Source organism: Dasypus novemcinctus, chromosome 16 (assembly GCF_030445035.2).
Source record: "Dasypus novemcinctus isolate mDasNov1 chromosome 16, mDasNov1.1.hap2, whole genome shotgun sequence".
NCBI classification, from domain to species: domain Eukaryota; kingdom Metazoa; phylum Chordata; class Mammalia; order Cingulata; family Dasypodidae; genus Dasypus; species Dasypus novemcinctus.
This window is the reverse complement of record NC_080688.1, coordinates 80,456,767-80,484,574: the sequence shown is the minus strand read 5'-3', so window position 1 is coordinate 80,484,574 and position 27,808 is coordinate 80,456,767. Positions and strand designations below refer to the sequence as shown.

The following is a 27,808-nucleotide window of genomic DNA, read 5'->3' as shown; positions in this document are numbered from 1 at the left end:
GCAATGCTCCAATAAGTGTTCATCAATTGTAACAAATGTACCACATTAATAAGGGATGTTATTAATGTGGGAAAGAAGGGGAGGGGTGTGGAGTAGAGCATATGGGAATTTCCTCTTTATTTATGTAATATTTATGTAATCTAAAGTTTCTTTAAAATAAATAAATATATAAACAATTTTTTATTTTTTTGTTCTATTTAAAAAGAAGCAACCCAGGAATCCACATGAACAAAATAGCCATTGGAGAGGCAGTTTCACAAGTAGAAAAGCATAATGGTCAAGAGCGTGGGCTTGAATCAAGACTGCCTAGGTTTCAGTAAACCTTGTGCCATCATTTCCTCATCTTTAAAATGAGATAAATCATTCTATTATGGTTAATTGAGAGGGTTAAATTAATTAATAAACATAAAGCACTTTAAAAAAAAAAAGAAACAAAAACATTGATGAGGATCTTGGTTATTCCTTTAATCTGCATGAATTCTACAAGCCCCCAAAATCCAGCTAATGTGATAAAGCAGGAAGTTACTTGAGTATTAATTCATTCCCTTCCTTAAGGTGTGGTGACTCTGCCATAGAAAAGAATCATCTCAGTTTCCCTGTGTTGGACAAGGAAGAGGAAAGGATGGTCCACCTTCAAGAGGACAGGATCTTCTACTTCACTGGTTTGGTTGGTAAGTGCTGACTCCAAACCATCCTCAATAAGCTCCAGCCTGGCCCGATGGATTATCTTGGAGACCACAAGGCCTCCTCCTGTGGCTACACCAGACAGGTCAGCCAGCGAGTTGTCAAAGACATCAGCCATTCCCAAAGCCACCAATATCAAAGTGACATCTTCATGGACCTCTTCAAGCTGGAGCCGGGGCAGGTGCAGATCCACCGCCGTGTCTTTCATGTCGGCTGAGCTGATCCAGTGTTTCAGTTTCTCATACGTGATTTCTTTGGTAACCTGTGGGAAAGCAGGCAGAAAGTAAGATATGAACAATTGTCTTTGAAGAAAATAACTTAGGCCAGTATGAAACATTATAAGGGCTGGAGGCAAAGTTGTGAATGGAGAAAGCTCCTTCTCATTGTCGGTTTGGAAAGCAGAGTGTAAGCACTGTGCCTGACACATCAGAGTTAGTGGTGGGAGGGAAAACATGTGCAAGGACTGCAGCCCCAAGCCCAGGGCCTGGGAATCTATCATACCTGGGCACACCGGCCAAGAGTCTCTTGGGAAAAACAGGTCACCATGGGGAACTTCTCTCCCTTTCGTGATCCTTCTAAAGACTGTACAACTTCTGCATTATAATTGCCTACTTTGTATGTGCCTACCCTTTTCTCTTGCTAATTAATAATAATTAATACTAATGATAATGATGATGTGAAAATGATGATCATTGGCTTCCTTAAAAGCCTATAGTATACCTCTGGAACCTGAGCTTTTCCCACCTGACAACATAGATTCTAGTCTGATTGATATAATTTCCTACTTCAATGCAAGCCAACATTTGCATTAGATATTCATAGAGACCAAATTTTATATCAAAGTAACATTTCTAGATCATTAGACTCAAATAATCTTACATTTGAAAGAGACCTTAGAGGAGGACCTCATACAGCATTTGTGACACCAAAGAAGCCTCTGCTTGAGAAGTTCTTATGCCAGGGCCTCCTTCTTTATAAAATGACCTAGCTCTGTGGTTGTACTGCTCAGCTTGCAATAAAGGCTTTTCTCATTTCTAGCAGAAATCTGTTTCCCTGCAATTTCCAACTATCAGTTTCAGTTCTCACTCTGGGAACCACACAGAGTGAGTCCATCCCTTCTTCCATATGGTAACCAAATATTTTAGTACAATTGTATCCTCCGTAAATCACTGCCATTCTCCCTGTCACTCCCCACATGGCATCATTTCTGGCTTCTCCACATTCTGGTTGTCCTCACTGGGAGGAGGTTCATGTTGGCAGTGACTCATTTAGATTATTTGGGGAATGAAATCTATTGGGAAGTGGATACCTTCGACACCAACTTAAACAAAATGCAATCTTAAGCAAAAAAAAAAAAATATATATATATATATATATTTTTTGGCATGGCATTGACATGCACCATATACCATTGAGTAACAATCTTCAACACATGTCATTTATGGGTGACAGTCCTCCTCCACAGTGGCAAACCATTTTTAGGCATTCTAACAAGAGAAAATTAGGCAGCTGTAATGACCTAGACACCTCCACCCTCCACCCTCACTCTTCCCCATTGACATATGAGGCCATTATTTCATTGTAATTGCACTTTAGAAGTTGCCTGCTTTGCAGAGAACTTAACTTTGTTCTGTAATATTCCATTTTCATAACACAAGTCAAGTAGAGCAAAGTTCAGCCACAGTGTGGTTAGTGTAATCGTGTGGCTTGTGTTAGATGGATGGCATTTCCTTGACCTTTCATAAGATCATAAAATTTAAGAGCTAAAAGTTACCTTAGAAATCATTTCCTTTAATCTCTTCATTGTGTGGATAAAATAACTGAGGTCTGGGGAGGTTAAATGATGACAAGTTTCTACAAAGAGCTTATGGCACAATAATGGATTCCAGTTTTGCCACCTACTAATTTGGTGTGCTTGCACTGTCTAGCCATGAGAAAGGAAGCCTATATTAACCATAATTATATCTAGCATTAATAATTATTAATTGGCAAAAAGAACTTAAATTTCATTTTCCTCAGAGATTTTCTTTGATTAAACTATGTAAAATTTTGGCTCCCAAACACATCACCTTCTATCCCATCTCCTTTAATTTTTCTTCACAGCCTGTAGGAATTATGCTATTTCTACTTTGTTTATTTGCTTTTACTAACTATACCTATTTTTAAACATGAGCCACCATTCTGATGTTCAGCCACAGCCTGAGGGACTCGAGCAGGCATGTTGACACCTGGAATAGGCTAAAGAGAATGGGCTTTAAAGATGTCATGGACCTAAATTGCTATGAAATCTTGAGCAAATCATATGATAGCTTGGCCTACAGGTTCCTTCCTCTGTCAAATGGGCTACCAGGGTGGCCTAACCGGCCTCACAAGATTAGTAAGGAGCTTTGCAACCAAGGGTGAAGAAAGGGTGAAGGGGAGGGGAAGTCCTTAGCTGGAGACAAACAGTGGGAGGGGCGCTAGACTCAGACAAGTCAAAAAGACAGAATAAAAGACGGAGAGATGGGGATTTAAGGAAAATTGTGGAGGAATTGTTAAATCCATACCAACACCCAGAGCAAGAACACACAACATGAAACGGGGTGGAAGGATGGAGGGCGGTCCGTGGGACACAGGAAAGTAACAGCACAGGGGAAAATGACTGAGGATCAAGTCTACCTGTTGGGTGTTGGTGGAAAAAGAGTTAGTTGGTTAGCAGCTGATTTGAAAGAGGTGTCGATATGTAATATGTAAAAAGTACTCTTAAATCAACAACCACCACCAAACCCTGTGAGGACAGAAAGAAAAAAACGCATGCGATTGTGCTTTGAAAACCTAAAAGTTTTACAATTACAAGTAGTATATCCTAGTGTGCAGGCATTGACTTAACCTTGCCTTGGGGTCCTGGTCATTTTTTTAAAAGGACATAAACTAGTTAAGTGATGGTATAAGGAGTTATTTTTAAGTCCTCAAGCATTCTGCCTGGGTAATTCTCAAGCCCAGGGCCTTTCTCTGGAGGCCGTGGCTGCAAAGGCACAGTGGTTTACCTGGCCCAGGCCGACATCCTCGCTGGGTAGGATGATGATCATACTCAGATGATCCTCCGCGTTGGTCATCTCAAGGACCTGCACCCGGGGCTCCTCGAGGGAGCCCAGTTTAAAGTGGCCCTGCAGCCGCATCATCTGCACAGGTTTGCTCTGGGACTACAAAAGTAGAAGTAGTGATGTGACAAGGCCAATTCCATTTTTAGTTTTTCATTGAAGGCATGAAAAATTTACATCAACATCCTTTCTCCAAGATTGTCCACATGGGTAACAAAAATCCAAGAAATAGCTATGATCGATCATTATTGTGATGACTTAAAGGGAGGGCAAGCCTAAACAAAGTAACCACTAAAGTACAGAGTGTTTCCCTCTCCCAATATATTATTTTTATTCAGAGTAGATTTTGATGCCCAGAAGCAGTTCATTCACTTCAAACGGCTGAGAAATATGCACACCATAAGATCTTATCAGGACAACCATTTTTCAAGTTCAAATAGGTCCTTGCAAGAACATAATTTAGAAATCACTCCAGCTCAGTTAATCTCAGCATTGGACTGATTCTAGTCATCTTCGGAGTTACAAGATGGCTAAAGATATAACAAAATACAAGCTGAGTCAAAATGAATGTATGTCCACATGATGAAGCTAACATTTTAAGGAAATTTAATTACAGCCATAATCGTATTTTATGTTTTCCTCTTTGAAATGCTAGTTAAGAGTTTAAAGATGTCTGTAGCAAATAGCTTCACTGTGTATGTAAGCCAAATTGACCAGATTTTACTGACAAACAAAATCAGCTCTTTCCTCTCTCAAATCTGTTTGCTTTGGGGTGCGCTTAACCCCTTCAGGTATCTATCTCTCCATAAATCCTGATGAAATATGCACCCCATTTTCCATATACTATGGTCCCCACACTGGGTTCATCCTTGGAAGGTCCTGGGGAGGCTATTTAAAAATACATATACTTGAGCCTTACTTGTAACCCAGACTCTCCAGTAAAGTGGCCCTGGAATCTACATTTTTAAAAACATGGCTATTAAAAATACATACTTTCATTATTTATTTCATGACCTCAAAATCTGATGGCAAGTTTCTTTGGAAAGATAGACTATTTTATGTGAAAAGTATTTATTCAGAAATATATAACCTCTCTATTTTTATACTTGACTATAACCAATTTTTTTATTTTTTTATTTTTCTTTTAAAGATTTATTTTTTATTTATTTCTCTCCCCTTCCCCTGTCCTGCCCCTCTCCCCCCCCCCCCCCCCCCCCCAGTTGTCTGCTCTCTCTGTCCACTTGCTGTGTGTTCTTCTGTGTCCGCTTGGATTCTTGTCAGTGGCACCCGGAATCTGTGTCTCTTTTTGTTGTGTCATCTTGCTGCATCAGCTCTCTGTGTGTTCAGTGCCATCCTGGGTGGGCTACACTTTTATCGCACTGGGCAGCTTTCCTTACAGGATGCACTCCATGTGTGGGGGTGTGGGGGGCTTCCCTACGTGGGGGACACCCCTGCATGGCAGGGCACCCCTTGTGCGCATCAGCACTGTGTGGGGCCAGTTCACTACACAGGTCAGGAGGCCCTGGGTTGGAACCCTGGACCTCCTATGTGGTAGGTAGCCCTATCCATTGGGCCAAATCTGCTTCCCTACCAATTTTAAATTTATCTATAATTTCAAGCATTTCTTGGTAGGCTAGAGTATATACATTTGATAACATAGGGACTATCTTACTAAATAGCATGACTTATTTGGGTTGCAGCCTAATATTTAGGACACTGTGGGACACTGAGAAAAGGAGTTGGATGGTAGAAGGGCAGCAGCCCTGGAACCTGTTATTCTGACTGTGGCTCTTGTTTACCAGTTTTGCTTTGTGTACTAGGTTGAATAGTCTCCTCCCACCCCTCCAAATTCACATCCACTGAGAACCTCAGGCTGAGGCTTCATTTGAAAATAGGGTCTTTGCATATGTGATGGGTTAAGTCAAGAGGAGGTCATACTCCAATAGAGTGGGCCAAGAACCCAATAATGGTGTCCTTAAAAGAAGAGGCACAGAGAAGTGCATGACATTGGAGATAGAGACAGATTGGACGATGTGGCTACAAGCCAAGGAATGCCAAGGATGGTTAGCGATTACCAGAAGCTGGGAGACAGGCGTGAAACATTCTCCCTCAGAGCCTCCAGAAGGAAGCAACTCTGTCAACACCTTGATCACAGACTTCTGGATTTCTGAACCTTGAGAGAATACATTTCTGTTGTTTTAAGTCCCCCAATTTGTGGCAATTTGTTATGGCAGTCTTAGGAAACTAATATTTTTTGCTTCTTAAGGAGATTACACAAATTTTATAAATGATCTGCCTGTTAATTTCATGAGTACGTCTTAATATTATAGTTATTCTCCATCATTTGACTTTCTTTTTTGCAATAAGAAATGGCTTCATAATGGTTTAAGCTTAGCCCTAACCCTGAAACTACTTTAAACCTTTTCAAAGTTTATACTTTACATAAGTTTTTTTTAAAGATTTATTTTATTTATTTCTCTCCCCTTCCCCCCCCCCCCCCCACTCCTGCATTCTTGTCAGGTGGCACAGGAATCTGTGTCTCTTTTTTATTATGTTATCCTGCTGCATCAGCTCTCCATGTGTGCAGCACCACTCCTGGGTGGGCTGCACTTTTCGTGCAGGGTGGCTCTCCTTGCGGGGTGCACACCTTGTGCATGGGACACCCCTGCGTAGCACGGCACTCCTTGCACACAGCAGCACTGTACATGGGCCAGCTCTCCATATAAGTCAGGAGGCCCTGCGTTTGAACCCTGGACTGCCTATATAGGCAGACACTCTTATCAATTGAGCTACATCCTCTTCCCATACATAAGTTTTTAATTATACAAAAACATTGCTAAAATAACACGTCCCTACTTTTAAACAGGGTTAAAATACTATGGAGAATTTAAAAGAAAAATTCAACCACACAATAAATTTCTGATAAATCCAATTCTTCTCATTGTTAAATATGTAGCTAGGCTGTACATTTGGAAATTAATTTGTCTCCTTAAGGCCAGAAATAATTTAACATATTTTAAGGACATCAATTTTTAGGATTATCTTTAAGAGAAAAACAAAGACATGAAGCTACCTCATCCATCCTGAAAACCATTGATTTGGTTTGGTCTCTCTGAAATGAGTGCTTCCAGATCCCTCTGAAGGAGATGGCGTTGACCAGCACCAGCTGATCAGAAGATGTGAGAATGTTGGGTGATAAGAGGTCCTTGATTTCACCTTTGGGAAAGGAAACATAGGAAAGCATATGATCAGTGTGTAACCATCCATGGAATATGAACTATTTTCACTGGTTTTGATTTTTGTTTTAGATTCACTTTTGAATTGGCATAACACAAAAGTAGTAACTGACATTCAAATAGCCAAAAAGACCTTCAGAAAAATACATAAAGCATTCACAATTCTTCAATAGATGAAGAGTGCAGTGGACAGAAGAAAACAAATTCAGGGCAGAGTCCATCTGCCTATTTTATGACAATATAAAAAATTGTTGATTAAATTTTCTTGTCTTATTAATAAACACTGTACTGTTAATAATCTTTGTTACTCTACATGTGGTAAAATAACTGCACTAATAATAATTTGGATTACAGATACAGCAAAAATTAAAAGTGAAAGAAAGGACAATAGAGATCTTCCGAGAAAATCTACCATGTTTTCTCATATGTACAGTCTTAGTGTGAGGAGGACCTTCTTCAACAATTCTGGACACCTACAGGCTATAGAGGAAAAGATAGTCGATTTTGACTATAAAAATTTAAACTGTGTATGGCAAGAAAAGAACTTCATATTAAGGGGAAATAACAGATATGTAAATATGTTTGCAAGGCATAAGACAAAACTTAGTATCTATAATATGCAATGAGTTCTGACAAATTTATAAGGATGGGATTAAACAACACAATGGAAAAATAGAGGAAATGAATAGGCAATGCAGAAAAGAGCAGAATCAAATGAATAGCAATCATATAGAAATATGCTCTTATTCTCTGGTAGTCTGTGAAATGCAAATGAAATTAATAGCAGGATATTACTTTACATTTTCAGAAGAGTGAAAAACTTAAATAAAAGGTAACATGTACTATAGTCAGAATGCACAACAAACTATTTTTAATAATACATTTCCATTGAAAATGTGAATTACTTAAGTCTTTTACAAAATGATCCTACAATTTTTATTTAAATTATATAAATACCCTTCATTTACATCTTCTATAAATATACTACACAGACTGAGAGAGAATATTCACTCCTAAGAATCTGGCCAACAGAGTTTACCAATACAAAAGAATAGTATACATGTATGTCTATGAAAAAGATATATATTAAAAAGCTATTATACATAAGGAAATTGATAAAAAATCTAAATATCTATAAAATATGCTCATTCCAGCATAAATTATACTGATGAAAACATTTTAATATAACTTGATAAATAATGATCCAGCTGCAACATAAATTTTATGCAGTTATTTTTAAAAAATGAATTAGCTCTCAGCCACTTGATATGGTGAGATTTTCCCTAAGTGAGAAAGTACCTGATTTCTTCTATATCTTCCCCATGAACCAGAAGGCCTAATATTAAAAATATGAAATCTGGAGCTCAAAAATGGCTCTACAGCTGATAAGTATGTGAACTTGATTGAGTTAAACTTTCTAGGCCTCAGTTGCTTCATTATAAAGTAAGAATAATAGTAGTGCTAATTTATAGTATTTTGGAGTAGGTATAGATCATAGGCATAAAACACTTGGAATAGTGTGATGTAGGGTATGGGGCATACAACTACTTAGTGTTGCTATTCTGCAGATAGGGAAAGGAGTCTTGAAAATTAGGTATCCTGTTGAAGTTAAGAAACGATTCATTTAAATAACTTGAATAAGTAACCCATCTAAGGAGCTGTTTATCATTACTAGCACATTAACCACTAATGTCTAACTTTCCTGCGATTCCTCTCCTAGACCACTTTTGCTGAAAACAATGACTATTTGAATGGGTGGTTTTACAGATTGTTGCTCTTATCAGAAATGATTTTCTGCTAACATCAGGCAAAGGGGATAATTGGGAAAGTTACAGAAAAAAGGTTTTCTGTTCTTCAAATCTCCACACTTCTCAAGAGTAAATAAATTTTCTCATGAAGAAAATTAACAAGACTACGTCTTGGATTTTCTTTTTATGGCTATGAAAAAGCCATTGGATCCTCACAAATGGTGCTGAAATAATTGATTATTTCTATGGGTTGGGGGGGTGGGAAGAACCTCCACTCCTATCTCCCACTCTACACTAAAGTCAAATCAAGATGGATTAATTTTAAATGAAAACATTAAAAGGATTAGAAGAAACCTGAGAATATTTTTGTGACCTTGGGGTAAGCACAAACCATTAAACAATGGATAAATTGCACTTCATTAAAATTAAAAACTTCTGCTCATCAAAAATACCATCAAGCAAACAAGAACTGAGAGAAAAAATATTCACAACATTTGCATCTGACAAAATATTTGTGTCCAGAATACGTAAAGAATTCCTGCAACTCCATAATACAAAGAAAACAACCCAACTGGAAAATGGGCAACTGATTTGATCAGATGCTTCACAAATAAAGATGTATGGATAAAAATAAGTTGCTCAATATTAATCATCAAGGAAATATAAATTAAAACCACCCACCACTAAAATAGTTAAATGAAAATGATTTACAGCCCTACTATGGATTGGATCTCGTCCCCCATACACATGTTCAAGTCCTAACTTCTGATCCTTTGGATGTTAACTCGTTTGTTAATAGGATCTTCAAAGTTTCTATTAGTTAAGGTGAGAATAAACTGAATCAAGATGGACCTTAATCCAATATGACTGAAGTCCTTATAAGCAGAGGAAATTTGGAAACACAGTGAAAACAGCAGGACACAAAATAAGTACATACTATAGTATTCCATGCATTAAGAAATTTTAAAATAAACAAAATGAACCTATGATAATAGAAGTCTGATTCGAGATTGGTTGGAGGCAGGTGATTGGGAGAGGCATGAAGGAAATTTCTAGGGTGACGGAAATGTTCCACAGCTTGATATACGTTTATCCAAACTGACAGAACTGGTTAAAAAGTTGAACATTTCACTCACTATAAATGATGCCTCAAAAAATAAAGAGGAAGTAAAGGGAGAAGGAGAAGGAGGAGAGGCAGTCCTTGGTATCCTCTTACCTTTTGTCTTGTTTTCAACCCAGTCATTAATCTGCATTTTGGCTTCTTCTATATTATTTCTGAAATCTATATTTTCAGGCTTCAGTTTATAAAATTGCTCAATACAGTCTAAATATTTCTATAAATGAGCGTTAGACAAAGAAAAGACATAAGTAAATTATGATTTTAACACATTTAGACCATACATGGTAGAATTATGTGTAAATAGAGGCAGGCATATATAAAATACCATTACTCAGGACTAGGCCAATTAATAAAAATATATACCTTTCTCATGTTTGAGGCAAATATTTAAGTAAAATGTACAAATTACTAGAAGATATTTTTTCAATGACAAGGATATATCTTTTTCTTTTTAGCCCCAAAGAGTGTACCTTATACCCATAAATGCATAATTAAAATAATTAGACTTAAGATAATTAGAATCCTAAGTCTGGACTTTCAAGATATCAATTTCCCTTACTACTGATATCAAAATCTTGTTTGTTATTGTTGCTTTTAATCATAAAGTATGTAAAAAATGCCTTTTATGCTTCAGCTCGGCCCTTCTGAAACATGATTAAACTTGTTACAAACTAGCATCTGCAAATAAGAATCCTAAACCCTTTTGTATTTTTCTATCTGAATTTTAAAATCTACACTATTCTATATATAATATGCCTATATATTGTTTTTATTTTCCTACAGTTTTTATAGCACATACATTACTAGAATAGAGTAAGGACAGAAAGGAAAGCCTTCTGCTTTACTTTTCGAAATTGGTTTTCTTTGAACTCACCGGGAGAAAGTGGTGGGCTTTGTCTGCAAACATTCCACTGGCCATGTGCAGTTGGCGGCTGCTGGACTTGCTAATCTCAGAAAGGAGTGCTTGAAGGTGTGAATGGACTCCTGTATCTTGATCACACTAAAATGTAGTTAGAAAATGCTTGAAAACGGGGGTTGCATTACCTGTTGCCTATCAACATGTATCAGCTGAGGTTAGATAAGATATTCTTCAGTTTGCATTAGGACATTCTATTTCAGAAAAAATAAATCAAAGCCACTCATTCTACCATTTGTGCATGCTGAGACTCTTACCTGCCACCAAAATGTGTAGTCTGACAATCTAATCATAATTGGAAAACAGCCACAATAGCAAATTATCATACACACAATCACGGGTGTGAGGCACAACTCAGCCCCGGTCAAACTTGCCCTGTCTCCTTCAACACAATTCAGTGAAGACCAGCCCAGAGCCCACTATGCTGATGTGCAGTTGGCATTTAGAGCAGTTGGCATCAGGAAAAAAATATCCTTACTAGAGTTTGTCATAAATAAGAATTCTGGGTAATGAAGTTTTTAGTCCTGGTAGCCCCACCGCAGAGTGGAAGAGGCCACACCTGGGAAGCTGCAGACTGCCTTAGACTAGTGAAGGTACACATTACTTGTTTTCCCTAAAAACTTCCAACTTGGAAATGCACAACAATAAAACTCATAAAGAGAAACCACCCTTATAAACATACTTTTTTTTTTGAGATTTATTTTTTTTACTTCTCCCCCACCTCATTGTTTGCACTTGCTGTCTGCTTGTTGTGTGCTCTCTGTGATTGCTTGTCTTCTTTTTTGGAGGCACCAGACCAAACCGAGGACTTCCCACGTGGGAGAGGTATGCCCAATTGCTTGAGCCACATCCACTCCCTGTTGGTTATGTTGCTCATTATGTCTGCTTGTTGCCTCATCTTGTTGTGTCACTTGTTGCATCAGCTCACCATCTTGCTCATCTTCTCTAAGATGCTCTGGGAACTGAACCCGGGTCCTCCCATGTGGGAGGCAGACGCCTAACTTGAGCCCCTCTGCTTCCTGATGAAGGTACATTTTTAAAAAATGGTTTATTTGTGTGTTTTTTAACATTCCTGCTTTTTGATCTTCAATAAAAGAAAATGCGCAGCTCTTATCTTTGAGCACTCCCGATGCTCCAGGCACTGCTCAAAGTACATTGTATGTGTCACCTCTCTGGGTAGCTTTTGGGGTTCTGTCATGAGATCTCCTTGAGGATAACCCCTCTTTGGTACTTCTGCTCAAGGGACAGAAGGCTTCCTCTTAGAGACTAGTTCTCTTTAGCTCAATTTTTTTACATTTGTCATTTTGTCACCCCTTGTTTCCAAATATCAAAGGGATTAATGCCTTTACAACAGCCTGTGGAGGAGTTTGTATGTGTCTCTATTCTAGAGTCCAAGAAGGTCCAGAAGAAATACTCGCTTTTCTTTAACCTGTGCTCTTTATAACGCACTGCCATAAGAGAATTGAAAAAGGAAAGCAGGAACTTTGTAGCTACCTTTGTATTTGAAGAATCTCCCGTCCTTGTTAATTCGTTCAAGTGGAGAACCTACAATGGTAAACACAGAACTTTTTTCAAAGACCATGCAAAGGCTACTCCAAAGGAACAGAAGGTGACATAGCAAACCATTCACTTGCTATAAAAGCTATGCTCTTTATACTTTCAAGAGCTCTCTATAATTCATTCCTCCCTGGGCTCATCTGCTTCTTAGTTTGGCTCCTCATTTAAAAATGAAGTAATGTTATTGCAAAGAGTAAAAGTGAGTTTGTAAAACAAAATCTTTTAAATGCTCTTAGGTGGGAATCTGAGGGTTAGAGATAGGGTGTAGGCATTAACTCATAGATGTATGTTTACCTTTATAATAGAATTTTAGCTGAAAGTTTAAAAATGTATTTTAAAATCAATTCATGCTCTCTTTCATTTGTATTGTCACTTAATTTTGTTTATCTCTGCATTTCCAGTTTTGAAAATAATTAAGAACCCCAAAGTTATTTGTGGAAGGTAAAATGAATGGTTGTGTGGATAAATGAATGAATCTTAATATAATTTTCAGGCAGTTAATATCATTGGTCACTAACTAAGCACACAAAAATAATGGTCTGGATTCATATAATAGGTAATTATTTTTAAATTACTTTCACAAATATTATCTGATTTGATGTTTACAGTATCCTTTTGAAATTCCAGCATCTTCCATTATTTCATCCAGGAAGATTTAGTACATTTCCTCTAGTCCTGTAGTCACAAGGCAACTTACTAACTTAGTTGAGACATAGCCTTAATTTCCTAAGACCTTCATTAAATATTTGAAAGGTGAGTGGTTTAACATGTTGTTTTGTGGTTTGAGAGCAGAAATAGGATAAAGAGACAGTAGATACAGAGCAAATATTAACACTCTTAAAATATACATGGAAAAGGGTTTATTAACTTTTTTTCTGTGGCTTTCAAGAGCTGGAAAACGATAAAGAAACAATGGTGATGGAGAGGTAGACTTATAGCTCAAGGCAAAGAAGAACTTTCTAATATTTGAAGCTATCTGAAAGTTTGTTACTAAGCTACTTCACATCCAGTTCTGCCTTATTGCAGGACTTCCAACCAATTGAACAACCAAACTCTGGCCTGCTGTGTCACAGATGAGATTTTTAGCACAGAGTGGAGAGTTGGAATTTCATGACTTTTACAAGGACATTGAGTGAATGGCACCCCACGGGCTTTGCTTCAACTTGTCCTCATCATCAAAGAAGCACATTGTCAGAGAGTATTGTAGGAGAGAACCATAAAGAGTATGAAAAGATGAAGGACTTTTTTCCGTTCTGTACCACAAGCAGTGGGGTAAAAATCGTTTTTCGTTCTCTTCTAACTCACACTGCTTGGGTGTCAGAAGGGACCAAGAATTATTTCCACTCTAGAGTCTTTTGGCCCAACTCTGCTCTCAGCACAGAGGCCAGGCTGTCCCTCTTGTTGTATAACCTGGGGCATGAGCTAGTGAAGGTGGAGCCAACAGCCAGGGAGAGGGAGGAGGTATCCTACATGTCCTCTTTCCAAGATCACTTGCAAAGATCCCCCAGCTTCCTTCTTCTTAATGATGTCTCCATCTTCACAAACACGTATTTGTTGAACAACTTTTTTGGGTAAGACACATAGGACCCATCTCCCCCGCTGCAGGAGATTGAACACAAGAGCTTTTACATTTATTTTTTTCTTGCATTTAAAAATAATGTTAAATTCAGAGTTGGGTTCTAGCTTTGCAAATTCATTTCCAGGTTAAATCCTTGAACTGAGGGAAACCTTATTCCACTAATTAATAGTCCACCCCCCTGAAATAAGCTGAGAGATGATCAAGGCATGTGGAAAGATCCCTACCTAGAAATAAGTCTTCCACTAACCTGAAATTCTCAGCACACTTAAAGCATTGGTGATCCCCTTGGAAATGGAATGGTGCAGAATTATTCTTACTTAGATTATAAACCCTTCAAGAGTAGAGGGCCTGTGAAATGTCCCTTATGTGATCCATATTTTTCGTTTATTCAATTGACAGCTATTTAGTCAAAAGTCAAAACAGGTTTTGAAAGAATCTTAAGTGCTGGGTGCTGGAGGCACTGGACTTTTACTATGCACAGAACAGTTTTTCATTTATTCAATTGACAGCTATTTAGTCAAAAGTCAAAACAGTTTTTGAAAGCGTCTAAGTGCCAGGTGCTGGAGGCACTGGACTTTTACTATGCACAGAACACAAGTTAGCACAAGCCAGAACACTAGAATTCATCCTTATTATCCATGTGTGTCTTAAAGCAGATTACTTTCATTTCCCTGAGCAAAGGATTCTATTTTGAGAAAACAGAACACATAAGAAGTGAGTGTCATCGGGGAGGATGTTAAAAGGTCTTGAATTGGGGGAGTGCTGTGGGACCACTCGTCCACAGCAGGAAGGTCCTGGAAAGCTCAGAATGCAGACGGGGGCTCATACGTGGGGACTCCCAGGTTGGCATGAGCCAGGTTGGCCTCACTGAATGTTTCTAGCTGTTCAGGGCTCTGCTGTGCCCCTTCTCCCCTACCCCTCAGCATAGAGCTAGATGAACTCTTGCCTTTTGCACCCCGTTCGGAAAAAGGCAAATTCATAAGTAACCTTAAGTGAAGGCAGACATTCTTTTGTGCTTACAGAGAGGGTGTGTATGAAATCTCTGTAACAAGATGGTGCTTGAAATTGTCACTTGATTGTCTTCTAGACAGTGTTGCAAGTACATCTGTGCGGTACCTTTTCCATCTGAGTTGCAGTCTCGCCTCTGGCCCCCAGGAGTACCATGATCAGGGTGGACAGGAGACTCAAGGGAGAAAAGATGATATTCTCTGTTGTGTGGTCCTGACTCATTTCCTTGAAGACGTCAAGGCAGAACTGTGTGCTTGCTGCACTGAGCAAGCCCATTTCTCTACCTGGTGTCTGGAAAGCAAAAGCACATATTAATAACAGCAAAAACATAGGTCAAAACACCACTAGTTAGCAGTTTATTTCAAACTAAGTCAAGGGTTACTTCTATTTTGTGAAAACTAAATGCTCAAGGAGGTGTTTTATGAAAACAAAAAGAACCCACTTTTTGGAATCAAACGCATTTCCGACTCTGCCACATTCTAATTTTATATGACCCTGCTTCAGTTACTCAACTTTTCCTGTCCTCTGTTTCCTTTTGTGCAAAAGTGGTTGACCAAAAACTTCCTGATAGGAGTGAGTATCATGAGGATTAAATTGAATAATGTTTGTATGTGCCCAGGAGAGTGTCTGCATTTAGTGGGCAAACACCACAGCAGTGGTTATTGTTTTTATTGTTGTTGTTGTTATTGTTGGTTAGGTCAGTTCACTTGATTAAGAAAATGAGAAAAAGGACAAGGTTATAGTTTTTAATCCAAAAGGCACATGACCCCAGTGAGTCTTACAAAGTACACAAAACAGGCCGAGCAAGAGAGTAAGGCCACACTAGCCAAAATCCACTCCTACCACTGGAAAAACATCTCAAAGTGCACATCTCCTTAGTGTGGATTGGCAGCAGCATCAGTATCTATAGTGGAGAGTGCTTTTCTTATTATGTATTTTTAAGAGGGAGAAGAAATATAATGAAGGAAGTTAGAGGTTTGATCGTCTTGAAAGGAGCAAGTCCAAAGTCATGTAAGAAGATAATTTCAGGACAAAAGACCCACCTTTCCTCCCTTTTTTCCTTCCTTCCTTCCTCCCTCCCTTCCTTTCCTCCTTCCCTCCATCCTTCCTTCCTCTCTCTCACCTTCCTTCCTTCCTTCCCTAAATCCTCCTTTGCAAAAAGCACTGTGCTCGGGTCTGGGGATAACTTGGAATCTTCTGCATTTCTTCTTCCACTTGTGCCTGGCACTGAAATCAGTGCCAGGTGAAATCAGGTGGTGGGAACCCATGGTCTATGGCACCATGTCCTGCATCGCCCCTCCCGGTGGCTGGTTATTCCAAAGAACGAATGTGGGCTCTAAGGCCTTTGGGATTTGCTAGGCCTAGGATGGGGCAAGGCGCTAAGGTACAAACTAGGATGAGATACTCACTCAACGGTATTTGACCTCCTTAAAGTTTGCTGCCCAGAGCCTTGTTTGCTGTACTCTAGTCCTGGCCCTGCCTCGGAAACCAAGTCAGCGTTTTGGATACAGGAGGCTGCAAGTCTGTTTTTTGGTAGTTGAGTGCCGTCTTGTAGAGCACTAGAGATACCTCAAGGTGCTTCCACTAAGATAGTTGAATTGTTGGGATTCTCCCACCACGTCTGCCATTTATGCAAATGCAGTGCCTCAGAGGAACTGAGGTAAATCCAGGGTACCCACTGCTGTGCCTCAAATGCTCAAGTCTGCCTGTCCTGCCTCCAGGGAAAAAGAAAATGTACTCGGTGTCTGCTCTGAGCCAGGAGCTTCCATATACTTTTTGTATTTAATTCCCACCACAAACCCAAGAGACAGATATCTGTGGGGATGCTGTGTGTGCCACTGAGGTCCTCTTCAGACCTAAGGCGTCCATGCCCCTCCTGCTCAGAGAATAATAACCATGGGTGTTGGTGGTGAAAAGTGTGGCTGTCCTTTGTATATGGTAAAGCTCATGACTGTCCCTTCATAAATCTGATTTAAATAGGCCATGAAGCACTTTGAGCAAAGTCTTAGGAAAATGCCTGGTTTACCTGCATGTTTTAAAAGGGAAAAGAGCCTCAGTATGGTAAGGTTCCTAAAAGAACGCATGAAAAGAGAAACTTGAGGTTGCCAGATTCGGGTGAGAATATTAATAGGAAGTCATAATCCTGTCTTCTGAGGGATTTAATTCACATCATGTCTTGCCAATATCCGGAGGCCTGGCAGCCACCGTTCCCAGCGTGGTTCCTTGAGGCGTGGTTCCAAGGAAGCAGGCTTTCGAATTCCTCAGCTGAGAAAAGCAAGCTGAGAGAGCGTGGCTGGCTGCCCGGCTGACTGGTCTCAGGGATCGGAAGTTTTACCACCTGCTTTCACCATCAACGCGGAAATAAAAGCTGCTAAGACACAGTTTGTCTCTGTTGCCTGGTTGTCAGGTAACAGGCAGGTGGGAAGGGAGTGGGGAGAGGAAGGGAAGGGGGGAAGGGGCCGGATGATGTTCACTGTCACAAGGCAATGAAAAGAAGTGTCGGGCAAGGTCCTGTTTCTGAGAGTTTCGGAGAGGCTGACCAGTTGACTCCCTGCCCCACCCACCTTACTCAACTCTTTCGGGAAGCTTTGTCTCCTGGCAGTTCTTATGGTCACCCAACAGCCAAAAACCCTCTCTAGTTATTCCAGATGATTCTCGTGCTGTCCCCAGAATCCAAGGACGATGCTTGCTCTGCTGAGGGCTCAGTCAGGTGAAATAGCCAGTCATGGGTCTTTGTGACAGTGAGTTTTAAAATCAAACAAACTTGGGTTTTTACTGTTAAAAACTTTCATTATTCTTATGAGTAATTAATTTTACTCCTCTGAACCTATATTTATAAAATAGGGATAAGAGCAGATACCTTACAAGGTTATCGTGAGTGTTAAATTCAATAATGAATATAAAGCCTCGGGATCGAAAAGTGATTTAATAAATGTTATCTTCCTTTGGTCTTACAGGGAATCAGGGTAAAACTCAAAGGAGGGTTGCAGATTTGAGAAGGAAAGTATCAGGTCCCAAAATTAATCATACAAATGGGTAAACTGAGGTAAGACCCAACAAGTTTACATGACTTGCTTAAGTCTATAGAGCTAGAAACCATCAAATCTAGATTGGGAACAATTTTATTCTGCTTCCATACCCAGTACCTTTCTGTCTAATTTATCATAGAGAGATAACATTTATTAAAAGAAGGACTAAATTTTGGTACCATTTCCCAGTAGGTGCTCCTAGGCATTTCCAAACAAATGACTTCTTCAGTCTCAGTCCTGTTTTCTTTCAAGGCCCCACTTTAAGCTAGGAATAAGGACTGGTGACAGGAACTGATGTCTACACTATTGGAAGCCATCAAAAGCTCACTCAGTGGGTATGTGTTACTGGAAGGAGGGCCACACAGCTTTATCTTTAATTGCTCGCCTCCTTTGCTCTCACACATGGTGCCTCTTACCCTCATTTCCTTCTATTACAGCTAAATAATTTTCCCTATACATTCTGAGAAATGCTAATATCATCACCGGTTATAAAGGTCACATTAGAGAAGGTCAAATTCAGTGTTTGGATTTCTACCTTGTCGTCGGGTTGGTCAAAGTGCTGCTCAGTGAGCCCAGAGCTGTGGGCACTTGCTCCTCTCTGCCTTCTCAGGATTTGGTGGCACAGCTCGTTTTTTCCTTCTGTTGTACAGTGACAGTGTATTTATACCCAGGGCTAGAGCTGACGTGTGTGCTCTAAGGCAGGCTGTGTGGAACGCTGCTTCCCTGGCTCTGCACGGTGACCCAAGAGATGGACCAAACTTCAATTACATATTTAGAGCCATGGGTTGTGTATAATAACTGAATGTCATTTGATAATCACAAAAATATGTTAGGAGTTTCCAAGGGAAATGTAATGTGTGTGTCTGCATTACCTACACCCTCTGGCTATGACAACCAATTACTGGTGCCCTTTGTCTTGGGAACCGGTGGCAGGCGTCTTTCCCTAGTCTCTGGACTGAGCGGCAGTGGAAGAAATGCTGTGGTTCGGTGCCTGGAGGCAGCCAGCGAGGGAGTTACCCTTGCTGAGCAAGGGTTTCAGGCACCTCTCCAGCAGACTTCCGGGCAGAGTTCCCACAGGAAGCAAGCTCCAGATCAACCGTGCCCCAGATCAGAGGGACGAACACCCTGCCTTAGAGTATTAGCGCCTAAGAGCCTCGGAAAGGATCTTCAACCCCAGCTAAGAAAGGCTTTTTACCGTAAGATCCAGAACGCATGTTCCAAACTGAAAAGAGTTTCATGCAATTATCCCCCTTACTACAAATGATGCGTTCTGCTATTTCCTTTTCTATTCTAGTTGATCTCATTTTTAAAACCGTGGTCACAATTCACTAACTTGATTTTACAACCCTCTGATGGGCCCATCTCTGCAGTTGGAAAACACTCATCTAGCCCAAATGCCTCATTTTGCAAATGAGGAAACTAAGCACTAGGAAGCCACTTAACACCTTTCTGTCTACTTCATCACACAGAGACAAAACTTATTAAAAGAGGATTTCGATTTTGGTACCATTTCTGCTTAGGTGCTCATAGGCACTTACAAATTATTTATTTGTATCAATGAGAATGGATTAGTCTTCTCAAATCATTTAGTATAGAGATGGATTCTGTGTACCTGTTCCATTCACCTATAGAAAAGTTTAGCTACTTTTTTATATTAGAATTCTAGTTGACTGAACTTATTCTTTAGGATTCCCTAAGAAGTTTTGCCTTCATTTGATTAAATTACCATGCCTTCAGAGTATTTTTCTCTAAAAATAAAAACACATGGGATTGCCTTTTACATAAAGAATCCCAACAAATTGTTAGCTAACTCTAATTAGATACAATTAAAGTCAAATACAGGCACTCCTATTTGCCCTTTTTATCAAATTGCACAAACATATACACACAGAAAGACACAGAAAAGCTATTTTTGAAAAATAAATAAAAATAAACCATTGCCCAAATTACAAATACATCCAAAGGAAGAAGAATTTAATGAATGGAAGAAAAAAGACTCAAGGCAGTAAAATGGAAAAAAGAGCAGGATTCTGGTCCTTTGTATTTCTATAAAAATGAACCCCAACATGCAAAATGTGAAAACAGCCCCCAAATATAGTTATATCAGAAAATGGACCAAATAGTCAAACTTTATGACGAATTTATGAATACTATAAAATTATTGTAGTCACATGAGTAAAAGCTTGGACTATGTGCTTCACAAAAGAGAATTGGTAAACACCCACCACAATAGACGTTTGGGCAGTGTTTGGCTTTACTCTAAAGGAGTATGGACAGGAAACAGCACACAAGCCAATAGAAAATACCTAATGGTTACACTGCTGCTCAAATTCTTAGAAGGGGTACGGAAGAAATGAAATAACCTACGAGTGTATAATGTCACTGAGAGGCATCCTGTATGCATGGGTTATATTCTCAAGAAAACTGCTCATTCAGAGAGCCAGCCCAACTCAAAGAAACACTGCAAGAAGCAATACCACACGTAAACCTACAAGCAAGCCTGGAACATAGAAATGTGGTATCACCTGCTGAGTAGTTAAAGGACCTATGTAGGAACACTTGGGGATTTCTGAAGGTTCCTCTAGATCCTCAAAGAAACGTATTTAGAGAACTTCTATTCTCCCATTTAAAGTACTGAGGAAGTTTTGGATTCATGGAGGAAGAAGGAAAGAAGAGGAGTTAACAGAAGTAAAAAGAATTCCCTCGACTTCATCAGGATGTTGAGTTCTCTATAGATGCTGGCCCCCCAAAGACAGCAGAAACAGCCATTTTAAATAAGAACAGTCAGTCGTTCAGTAGATAGCTATTCAGAGAGGGAGATGGTTGTTTGCAAAGACGGCTGGGCCTGTTCACTGGCTTCCATGCTATAATTAGCTTTGCTGGTTTTTCCTGCCTATAAAGTCTTTGCCGTAAAGATGCTGCTTAGGCTGATGAACAGTAGGAGAGAGGGCGTGTGTCCCCGCTGACCGCCCTGGACAGCCATCAGGAGCGTTTAAAGGCGCACCTCATTGTGTGTGAGCCGGCGCCCTAGCCCCACAGGAGTTGGACTTGGTTTACTTTGTGTTATGATGGATGGCTTCCATTCCGAACTTCCTAATTTAAGGATATAGAGAAGGGGTTTTTAACCTAGGGGATCTATGGATGGGATTCAGGACATATCAGAATTTAGGATTACATATATAAATGTGTATCTATGTATAGTCAATACTCCTAAATCTGATTCTCAAAGGGAGCTTTCACATCTGAAAAAAAAAAAAAAAAGGAAGCTTGCAGCAGCCTACAGGTCCTCCTACAGCGCAGCCCTTAGCTTTGGGCAGGCATCCCCGCTCTGCGCTCCACCTGCTGCGGTTCCCGTCATTTCAAGACTGCTGCGTTGAATCCTGAGAGACCTCCTCTTTACCCCACGTTCAGTCAATCCCAGAGTCCCAGCCCATCAGTCCGCCTCCTGAAGCTCTCAACTTCAGCCCCGCTGTCCGTCCCCCAATGCTGCATCTGGCCCAGGCCCCCTTTTCCTCCGGGCGGGACCCCTGCTGGCTTTCGCTGCTATGAACTGTCTTGTAACAACAGCTCAGCCTCCTTCGCACATCAGCAGATGCACCTTCCAAGGCAAACCGGAACAACGGGTGATACAACGCCCTTCTGCTGACCTTGGACTGAAGGCAAACCTGATGTTCAAGGCCTTGGTGGCCTGCCCCTTCTTCCCCGGGCCTCTCTCACTGCCCTTCCACCCTCTGCCTGCTGTGGTCACACTTAGAGCCGTCAGAGGAGCTGCGTGCCTCCCACCTCAGCCTCCGGACATGCTGTGGCCTCACAAGAACCCTCTTCCCCTCTCTTTCCGCTTCTCCCTACTCATTCTTCCAGGTCTGAGCTAAAAACAACCCTTCCTCCAGTAAGTCTTCCTGACCTTCCAGAACTGAATTAGAAATGCCTGCTTCATGCTCCCAGAACCCCTCTGCCTGCCTTCACAGCACATAACACACTGCTATGTTGTGAGGGGATGTTGTGATCTTTCTTGCTAGCATAAGAATCAAACTCTTAGCAGACCATGAATTTGAAAGGAAATTTCCTATCTAAAAATGGGTTGTTTAAAAAAACTCCGGAAAGAATTTCTGTCCCTTTTCTGTGCCCTCTGCCCTTCCCTTTCCCTGCTTCTCCCTTCATCTTCCATCCATGCTCCAGTGTTGTCCATGTGTATGGTCCTGCTTTGTTTAAATTACAAGCAAATAATAAAACTCAAGCCTTTCATGCAAGATGAGTCACTTCAGTTTCACTAAAGTGTTCTCCCATTTCAAATACAATGAGGCTCCTGTTTGGTTCGAGGGACAGGAGGAGGAAGGCGCCGTGGCCCAGCAGCGTCTCAGGAGACGAGCCTGTTCCTGCGCTCGCCTGGCACCTGCTCTTTAGGTAAGGCCGCTTTGGCTTTCTCTTCTTGAAGGCGCCGCAGGCTTCTCAAGGGAGGCTTAGGTTTGCGAGTGCTGTTTTAGTCATGGATCTTCACACAGTCTAGATTCTTCTGTGGGACAGAAGTGAAGCACTAGTGTTGAGAGCTGCCCGGGGAGTTAAGACCCAGATACTGCCTGGTGATGTTGATAAGTAGAATCTTGTCAGTCAGTGAAGGGACATAGAGCATGCTGGGAGAAATTACAAAGGAAGCAGACTGGAAAAGGAGTTCAGGCTTAGGAGTTTATTATTAGGAGACTTTATACCACCATTATTGTTACTGTTGTTATGATTATTACTATTATTATATAAGGTCTCAGGGAGTTTATTAGGGGAAATAATATTTGACCAAGTGACGTTCCTCCATGTGTAAATGACCCCAACGTAAGAGGACACAGCCATCTCGATGTGGATCTGCCTGAATGTGTAAGAAGGGCAGTGTTCCGGGAAAGCCTGAGGTCCTCAGCCACACGGGGTCAGTCAGGAAGTCCCCTAGGGAAGCAGGAGCCTTCTGAGATGTTGGGGCTCGCGTCCCAGGCTCCCTGAGTGTGACCAAGGCACAAGAGAGGTCCGGGATTACGTCCAGGGCAGCAGGCCGCGAGGAAAAGAGCACACACCATCTCACGCAGCAGCCTAACCTCTCTGAACCCTATTTTTCTCATGAAATGAGAGTAACGATAATAGTAACAAATAATTTCCACCTTACAGGGTGGTGGCGAAAATTGAGGTGAGGTCTGTGACAGCGTTTTGTAAATGAGAGAGCAGTGATGATGATGATGATGATGAAGGAGATGGTGAAGATGATGGCAATAATGCTCCTCCTTTCACCACGGATCCTTGCCAAAAGCTTCTTCCTGCTCCTGGAGAAACAGAAGATCCAACAGCGCCCTGTCCCTGACTGTAGAGATCTCGCCTTAAATAGGCTTTTGCAGGCGACTCGGCAAACACAGACATCCTCAAGGAGCCTGTTGGAGGTGGGAGCCAGGACTGCCCAAAGCCTCGGTGTGTTTGCACTCATGGTTTGATTTTGTTCCTTTCTTAGGACGGTGAGGGAATTATTCTTTTAAAATGATGAAAGGATACCTCCCACATGCCACATCCTGCCCTTAAATAGTTTATAATCTAGCAAGACACACACACTCACATACACACACATAGCACACATTAAAACATAGCCAGAACTTTTGAGCTCTGCTCTTATAAAAGGGTGTATAATGTATTATGTGAGCCGGACCAAGTGGCAGTCACCACAGAGAACATAAATGATCAGGTTCTTGGACAACTGGGTGGATATTATTAAGCTAAGACAGCGGAGGGCAGGCCAGGCAAAGGACACAGACTGAACAAGAGGGAAAGAGTGAATCTGAGTTTCCACTAGTACAGGGTGCCTAGAGGTTAGAGACCTCAGTGGAGAGTGGAAAAAGAAACCAGAAAGGTCAGGGTAAAGTTATAGAAGGCTGTGGATGCCTGCTGGAGGGTTGGGACTCTGTCCAGAGGTGCTGAAGAGAGTGATTTGAGATCTGTGCTTTAGGAAGGTAACTGGCCTTCATAGAAGAAAACAGAGAAGGACATCTTCATGGCTTTGGGTGTTAAGAGTGAGAAGGGAAAGAAGAGTCACAAGGGTCAGGCAGACCAGATACAAAACCCATCTAAAGAAGTAATGCAACCTAATATAGGGTAGTGCTAGCGGGCAGGGCGGAAACGGGAGATAGCCAACAGACACTCTAGCGGTCAGGCCAGTTAGCAGGTCCAACGTGAAAAAGAGGGAGAATACAAAACTAATCTTAAAAGGTCTGAGCCTGATACTTTTGACAATAGTAGGTCTTTAATCAAAAGTGGGTAGCTGAGAAAGTAGAGCAGATTAAGGAGGATGCTAATGTGTTTGATCTTAGACATAGTTTTACTGTAGGGCATTTAGGTAGACTTATTCAGGAGCCAATTGTGAATTTGGAATGTTAAGCAATAGATGGTGTCGTAGTGATTATAGAAGCCGTGGAACTGGATAGGATCTTATAGAGAAAGAATTCTGAGAAAGAGAAAAACGTTAGAGAGATCTGTGGTTAATAAGCAGATAAAGAAACATGACCAGATAACTATACTTCCTAGAAAGGACCCTGAAAGATACGGCTGTTGTTTCAGGTGTGGCATGTCATTGGTTTAAATATTTTGCTCAAAGTTTTCTACATCTTTCAGATCATGTCACATTTATTCATTCATGCTACATTTATGGGTTCCACAATATTTGTTGAAAATTACATGTTTTCCACATCTAGTGCTAAGTACCACAGTGCCATGCTTTGGGCTACTCCATGTATAAGGAAGGCCAATTTAGCTAGTTCCTATTCAGGTGACAATTATTGTGATGAAGTCACAACTCAAAAGGCTGCCTTCATGTATAAAATCCCAAGTAAGCTCAATAAATTGATGTTCTATTTTTATGCTTATGCTTCTTATAAATATTCATATAGGCAAATCTAAATGTTATTTTCCCTGTGGATTCAAGTCCTAGTATTCAAAATTAGCTCACCAGCCTATGTAAGTATCTTTAAAAGTAACTTTTGGGAAGCAGACTTGGCCCAATGGATAGGGCATCTGCCTACCACATGGGAGGTCCGCAGTTCAAACCCCAGGCCTCCTTGACCCATGTGGAGCTGGCCCACATGCAGTGCTGATGCGAGCAAGGAGTGCCCTGCCACGCAGGGGTGCCCCCCGCATAGGGGAGCCCCACACGCAAAGGAGTGTGCCCCATAAGGAGAGTCGCCCAGAGCAAAAGAAAGTGCAGACTGCCCAGGAATGGCGCCACACACGCCGAAAGCTGACACAGCAAGATGACACAACAAAAAGAAACACAGATTCCCGGTTCCACTGATAAAGATAGAATCGCTCACAGAAGAACACACAGCAAAATGGACACAGAGAACAACAGTTGGGGTGGGGGGAAGAAAGGGGAGAGAAAGAAATAAAATAAATCTTTAAAAAAAATAAAAGTAACTTTTATGTGTAATAAATTAGCATCATTGAGATGAATCAGATTTATATTTAATAAGCATTCTTTCTTTCCATTGTTTGCTTGCATTGCCTAAAAAATAAAGGACTGGTAATCTCACATTTAGTCAGAGAACAATTGCACTGTACAAGGGGTGTTGACTGATTTATTCTGAAAAATAGAGAAAAAACTTACAAACTATGCAGCATATGAAATAACATACTGTAAATAAAACTGCCAACAGTTAAAAGACCTTTGATATTTGAAAAACTATGTACATATTAAGTCTCTAGCAAGGAAAGGACAAAAGATGTCAACTTGATATTATGAATGAAATATTTTGGTTGGTCCCAATCCTGATTCCCTGTGTTTTAGCATTCATGTTATATTTTGAGCAGATGTGCTTAAGAAAATTCTAATGCTTTCATAGGTCACAGCAAGGAAAAGTTATCCTTCAGATTTTTTCAGCAGCTGGGCTGAATTCCTAGATCATTTACAATATAACTAGATTATCTGTGATAACTGTAGAATTCAAAAAGAGATTCAAAGGCTGCTTTACCTCATCATTCCCAAAAGAGCACTCTCCACCGTTCCCAGAGGTTATGCACACACCTGCGTATGTATGGCTATGAGTGAGAATAGCAGGTGTGAGCCAGGAAGAAATGCAAGGAAGTTAGGAGTGGGTGAGGCATGTACTGAGAGAAATGCTAAGAGGAGGTATCAGGACAATCAACCAGGTGCTGGAGAAGGGTCGGGTCAAGTCACCCATATCATCTGTTCACCCATTATCAGAGAAAATAAACTCAAAGGAAGCACTACACATTCCCAGGCAAATTCAGATCAATTCATCTGTGGTGGTTCTTTAATGCTGTAGGGACTATTGTTAACAGGAACCGATTATTTATTCAAGGGCAAGAGACTTTGCCACTAAACAAGATGAGGTCATCCTTCCTGATGACGAATAGGAATGGGTGATCAGCTCTGAACACCGTAAACTCGGGCAGCTGCTTCTCGACAACATCAACTCCTGTGGCGGCGGTGGCCTCGGTGCCCTCTTCTGTAACCTCTATGTACGATTTGTGCATCAATTTCGACAGGTACAGCCGTCCTCCAGAAGCTATACCAGAGAGATCTGCCTTGGATTCATCAAAGATATCTTTCACGCCCAGAGCTTTCAAATAGTCTTTGATTTCATAATTTTTCTCTATCTTGAACCGAGGAAGAAACACCTCAACATACTGAGAGCTCATTTTCCTTGGATTGGTCCAGTCCTTTAGTACCTCAAAGTTCAGTTTCCTCTCGACCTGTAGGAATAGAATTAAAAGGTAATTTAGAATCATTTGAGTAAGAAACAGATGAAACAAAAACTATAAAGTTAAACGGTTTTCCATCATTTTCTCCCCCATCCTGGGTATTTATATTTAAGCATGTGAATGGGTCCTGGAGAAATCTAGAAGGGGACATGAGAAAGAAATACTTCAAGTACATTTTTAATAAATAAAATGTTTAACTAGAACTGCTCTGACCAAGTGTAACTTCTGCAGCTGAGGATGATTCAGTTCTCAAGCAACCAATGAGCATAGGTATAGCCAAAGGGAAACAGTGAACGGGTGATGAAATAAGAAAACAGATTATAAAGGGAGAAAGTTGTTCCGCAGTCCCTCAAATCAGTGTTTCCTGACCGTTTTCCCAGTGCGAAAGACGAAGAAAATGATCACGTTTGCACAGCTTCGAGGAGTGAACCAAGGAACCCAGAGCTTTAGCCCCAAGAGTTTGGGTATCTCCCAGCACAGTCCTCTACATTGTCTGGGAGGCTTGGGTCCAAATCGACTCTCCTCCTCAACAGATGAGGCCACTGAAGTTCAAGAGGATGTCGAGGGTTTTGCCCAGGTTGCAAGGCTAGGAACCCTGGGCATGCAGTGCAGAGCCCACATCTCTCTCTCCAACACCACTGCTGCCTTCGAGTGATGTAAAAATTGAACTCACCAACTCTTGAATACTGAGAATTGGCCATAGTTATCCAGATATTTACAATGGGAAGATTTTCCATGACCATTATGTACAAATATTATGTATATATATGGACCTTCCTCCTCAAATTCAAGTGCACCTGAATCCTAAACAGCTTTTCACTGATATTTAACTTTCTTCTATTCTTATTAAAGACCTAAATGTATATACTTAAATTTGGTCTTATTTAAATTTTCTGTGTACAACTTATCCAGTTTGTGATTAGTCTGTAATAATTTTCTATCTGAGTTGTATTTTTTTTCCCTCATTTAGCCCACTGCAGACCTAACTCCCTCACCATTATCTGGTTTATGTACGAGTGCCAACTTTTTATACTACTCTGCTCCATGCACTATTAGGTCAATCAAGTACAGAAAAGAACACCTCAGACAGTAAGGGCAAGAGCAAATCTAGC

General features: G+C 40.7%; 2 protein-coding genes across 2 annotated transcripts in view; both read right to left on the bottom strand.

The window, feature by feature from the left end:
• Positions 1 to 550: 550 nt before the first annotated feature.
• On the bottom strand, positions 551 to 23,415 carry LOC101440668 (ovalbumin-like). The gene is made up of 7 exons (XM_058277100.1): positions 23,104 to 23,415; positions 15,037 to 15,219; positions 10,743 to 10,868; positions 9,965 to 10,082; positions 6,838 to 6,980; positions 3,711 to 3,866; positions 551 to 946 (listed from the first exon to the last, which is right to left on the bottom strand). The coding sequence occupies exons 1-7, from the start codon at positions 23,413 to 23,415 to the stop codon at positions 551 to 553; spliced, it is 1,434 nt and encodes a 477-aa protein (XP_058133083.1).
• A 2,120-nt stretch (positions 23,416 to 25,535) lies between these two features.
• SERPINB7 (serpin family B member 7) overlaps positions 25,536 to 27,808 on the bottom strand; it is a 60,895-nt gene continuing 58,622 nt past the window's right edge. Inside the window, exon 8 of the mRNA XM_004452920.4 lies at positions 25,536 to 26,687. Within this exon, the coding sequence (XP_004452977.2) occupies positions 26,289 to 26,687 (399 nt within the window). The 3' untranslated portion in view covers positions 25,536 to 26,288. The remainder of the gene's footprint in view (positions 26,688 to 27,808) is intronic.